The sequence below is a fragment of the Hyalella azteca genome, unplaced genomic scaffold (assembly GCF_000764305.2).
Source record: "Hyalella azteca isolate HAZT.00-mixed unplaced genomic scaffold, Hazt_2.0.2 contig14244, whole genome shotgun sequence".
NCBI lineage: Eukaryota > Metazoa > Arthropoda > Malacostraca > Amphipoda > Hyalellidae > Hyalella > Hyalella azteca.
The window spans coordinates 374,842-379,440 of record NW_025944135.1 but is presented as its reverse complement, the minus strand read 5'-3'; the positions used below and the strand labels follow the sequence as shown (position 1 = coordinate 379,440).

The 4,599-nt window shown below is 38.2% G+C and overlaps 1 protein-coding gene across 1 annotated transcript in view; it reads right to left on the bottom strand.

Moving 5' to 3' along the window:
* Positions 1 to 3,407, bottom strand: part of LOC108679981 (sodium-coupled monocarboxylate transporter 2) — a 12,702-nt gene extending 9,295 nt beyond the window's left edge. Inside the window, exons 1-2 of the mRNA XM_018168728.2 lie at positions 2,995 to 3,407; positions 1,259 to 1,392 (exon numbers count right to left, since the gene is read on the bottom strand). Coding sequence (XP_018024217.1) covers positions 1,259 to 1,392; positions 2,995 to 3,211 — 351 coding nt within the window. The 5' untranslated portion in view covers positions 3,212 to 3,407. The remainder of the gene's footprint in view (positions 1 to 1,258; positions 1,393 to 2,994) is intronic.
* Between the last annotated feature and the right edge of the window lie 1,192 nt (positions 3,408 to 4,599).

Genomic DNA, 4,599 nt, shown 5'->3' with positions numbered 1-4,599 from the left:
CGTTTGCGATCACAGTTAACAGTTCACTTTTTTTGTTCAAAACGGAATCAGAGTTCGTGTAAAAACATTTTAAAACTTTTTGTGCACTTTCACTTTGATGTATGCGGTTACTCCCTACATTATTTACAGGCCTTAATCTACGGACATCATTCCGTATGATGCGGTTACTCCCTACATTATTTACAGGCCTTAATCTACGGACATCATTCCTACTAATTACTTGTCTTCCATCTCCTCTGACTGTCCTTGAGCAGCCGGTGTTGTCTTGGCAGCTTGGAAGTGATTGACCTGATTTTCTTTGCCTTCCCGCCTGATTCTCTCCTGCCACTTCTTGCGAAAAACCGCCCTCTCTAAGGGGGTGGAATCTTTCTTTACAAAAACTGACTTGTAATCAGCGGATTCACCAAGCTTTCTCGCTGTTTTCAGCACGCTCCAGACCTGAGCAGAATCCTTCACAAAACGATTGCATGCTGAAATTTATAATAAAATAAATATTAGAAAATAATGAAAAGTTACTAAAAAATTACACAGCAAAAATTCAGTCAATCAATTCCTCATCGCTGGTTTCACCTATCGCGAGGTCCGGATCCTAACGTAACTCCCGCTATATAGGTGAGGTATTACTGTTATGAAATTCACACTATAATGTAGAAGCGTGATGTTGGTGCCTGTCTTTCATTTTACCGTTGACTAATTCCTGTAAAAATCAGTTGGAAAATGTTTTTCAGACGGCTTCAACAACGGCTCAAACATATAAAAACAATTAGGCTGTTGTGTACATTCACTCTTGCACTGCAAAATCTGATGGACTTGAAAATTAGCCGTGATTTAGCGTAGGTTATCGTAAGATTGCTTCACACATCTGCAAAGTTGGCATCACTTGGAACGGTTTTGACATGCAGAACATTCTGCCGGAGAAGCGAACGCTTCAGGCCACTCCTACACGTGTTTGTCAGTGTTTCAAATTCGGAGCAAACCAAAAGTTTCTTTATTAACCGACTGAGCAAAAATCATTGATTTGAGGCAATGAATCGATTATATTGCTAGTGTATGACCAGAAAAGCCGGTAAAATTCACCTTGAAGTTTTGATGGGAGGTTATTTGCAGTGTCGACCAACTATGGCGAATGTGGCCACGTTAGGATTAAGTTAATAATTTAGTAGCTCGGGTATTTAACAACCATTGACCAAACCAGCCGTAAGGCAGCAATGACAATCTGATATATACTTTATACCGAAGTTTATAATTTTCTATTGACCTGATTTGGGCTGACCAGCTTCAGAGGATGCAAGACTGGCATGACGACCTCAGCAGCGAAGATTATAGCCATGGCCGTACCTAACATCGACCAGGTTAAACCACAGCCGTGAGCGTAAACTTCTCCTGAATAGCCTGAAACAAAAGAAACAAAAAGTTTCGCGTCATGATAAAAAAAGTATACATAATATACAAAGATCGACGTCTCTGAAAAGTTTTATGACGTCCGGAACAAACGAATGACATCGCAGAGAAACTGAGCTTGAGATGACAAAAATAAGCTTAAAGCTGATGAATGATTGAATTAGAATTAAGTGATTCACAAAACGATTGCATGCTGAAATTTATAATAAAATAAATATTAGAAAATGATTGAAACCTCGTCTTACATGGAAGTCAGTTCGCGTGCAAGGGGAGTTGGGGACAGGCGATCAAGCGTTCAGTTTAGTCGAGTGGCCGAAGCAACAAAGCTAAACATTTTTTCACGCGAAATCGTGGCTCCTGTCAACGTATGGCCGGCAATTTACATCACTACAGTGTGAAAAAAATTGCCCCAACTCGTTTACTGGACATCGTGCATTCGATCACCGTACAGCAGACTGTCGTGTTACTAGCTCCACAAAATACCAATTCTTCTTAATGTTACTTACGTGCTGTTTTTTATACGTCTCAATTTTGACTTCTACATAACGAAAACAGCACGATAGCGTGGCAATCATGGCGATTATGGGCAAGCAATTACAGTATACATGTGAATTACATACATATTTTAAACGGACGGCAGTGTGTGTATGAATCTAAAATAAAACTGCTCAATTATTTTACTGCATGTTGAGTAATGGAAATAAATGTTTTGAAGGAACTTCATTTACTTGCAATTACCATCGGCTGGTTGAAAATATAGCGACGAAGTGCTAATTTCGCCTCCGATATGTCAATGCCTCCATGTGATATGTACAATTCCATAATCCAACCCACATTTAAGTTGCAGGAAAATAATCCTGTTTTGATATTCCGGAAGTGAGAACTGATAATCAAATATTGTGAAAAATTTCGACATTCAATTGAACTTCAATTTAATTATAGTTATAGCATATTTAATTATTTATTCAACAAAATTTGAATTTCTAAATAGGCTCTGAAAACAGAAGAGAATCCTCATAATAATTAATCGATTGAAGGAATATTCTAAAAAGCAAGAAACACACGACCATCTGGCGGTCTATATAAATCTGACTGGCAGTTTATAATTTTTTGTGACAATGTTTGCGTCGCTATGAGGATGCTCTTGGAAATAGACCTGTTAAACGTGGGTGGGTCACAAAATTGTGTTCTCAAATATCGATTTTATCAAGTCGAATTGAAGAAAGTCAGCCTTGATTTAGATCAAGACAAGGTTGAGACGAAGACCTGGTGATGCATGTAATTTACAGGAGTTACCGGCTCAAGTTACAGGAAAGTGATCCAGCAAATATAAACTGAGGGAGCTGAGAAAACAATAATTAAGACTTATATTCGAGCCATTGTAGAGAGATGCTTGTTCAATTTTTTGTCCGGATAATGACGTTTACATGAACTGTTAGAACTTCAATTAGAAAAAAATCGCGTGTATACTAAATACAAATCGAAAATCGTTATTTTCAAACCACCCGGTTTTTTCACACGGTAATGTTAACGTTGACTTTCTAATCACTGCAAAGTTGATAAATGAATGATTGTTTCGACCCTGTTTATTACCTAGAATTGCGTTCGCTGAGAGGAACGTTGCAAGTAGAGACAGGGACACCGGGAAGGGCGTCATGGAGCGGCTCCCCATGGAGAAATCAACAGCTGTTTTGTTGCCTTTGATGCCGTGATAAACTCCGATGGCCACAGAAGCCAGCATAGTCGCCGCAAGAATAATATAATCAACGGCGCCGAAATGAGCTCGGGTGCCCATGTCGGTAGGATCCATGCTGGGTCCAACCAAACTATAACAATTCAACGAAATTGGGTGCTTTCAGCATCGATCCATCCGAGTTTGTTTACTCGAATTCCGTAAAAATCAATTTTCATTCAACAATGAACAACTTGCACAATAAATTTACAAATGATAAAGCTTCGTAAATAATGGAGAAAGATGGATCCATCTAATTACAAGCCCAATATTCTGTAAACGACACTTATTTTATAAACCAATGAAAATATTAGAGAAGTCTAAACCTCACAAGCGTTCATGTAAGAGCGATATACAGTCAACTAACTCTTTCATACGCCATTCAAAATTGTGCATTGGTTGCTGTTTAATTAAAACAATCAATACAATAAACTCATACTTGCATAGACTGTATTCTGAGAAAAACTGAGTGATTTTTACGATAAAGAATATTTTTCGATTGGATATAAGTATTGAAATCACTTGTTTGCTTAAATCGCAAGTTAACTAGGAATTTAAAAGCAAAAACAACACCACAAAAATTCACCATATCTTTATAAGAGAAAACGTTTCGGAGTCCAGCTCCATCGTCAGTTCACAAAATTCAGTTCAGAAGAAGTTCAGATCATAGGCCCGTATGCTAAATAGGGCACTAGCACTACGAAGTAGCACTATGCACTACGAAGTGTCCTGTTGGTATGCTAAATACGTCACAGACACTAAGTACTTCGAAGTAGCTCTACAATGTTTAGTGTCGCTTAGTGTCGCACTACTGATTCGTATGCAGAAAAACTTTGAAGTGCTACTTCGCTGTTAGAGTACTTTATAGTGCCGCACTACGCTATGAGTCTATTGAAGAATGGTAGTTAAGTGCTCAAATAATTAATTATTGCCTAAGTATTTCTCATTCTTTGCAGAAGATTGATGTCAAATGTCTAATTGTGATGATATATAATGGTACTAGTGAAAATTGTGATGGTGAGCTGAATTCGCAATGCGTCTGCGCACCTTTCTCATCATATATTCAAAGGCCACGCTTCCCAAAGACATCGAACAAAAGAGAGAAGCATGGAAAGTTCTTACAGAAGAATTCAAAATGACTCCAGAAAAAAAATTCAAAACATGGTATCAAAAACAAGAAAAGTATTTTCTACTTCTACGCTGTTCATCTGTTTCGCCCAGGAAAATGTCAGCCATAAGAATAACATGTTATTCACTGAATCGGTACACTTTTTTATATTCATGGCATGTAGTTCCTGAGGTTTTTACGCGATGATGCCTTTGCTGTAAGCCAAACAGATCCATAGCTGACGAAGTAAACAAGGTGAAATATACCGTAGTGTCGTCGTGAAGTGCGGTGTGTTGGACACTTCAGATTTTTGTAGTGCGCGTTATGCTTTTGGCCCCTATTTAGCATACCAACCGTA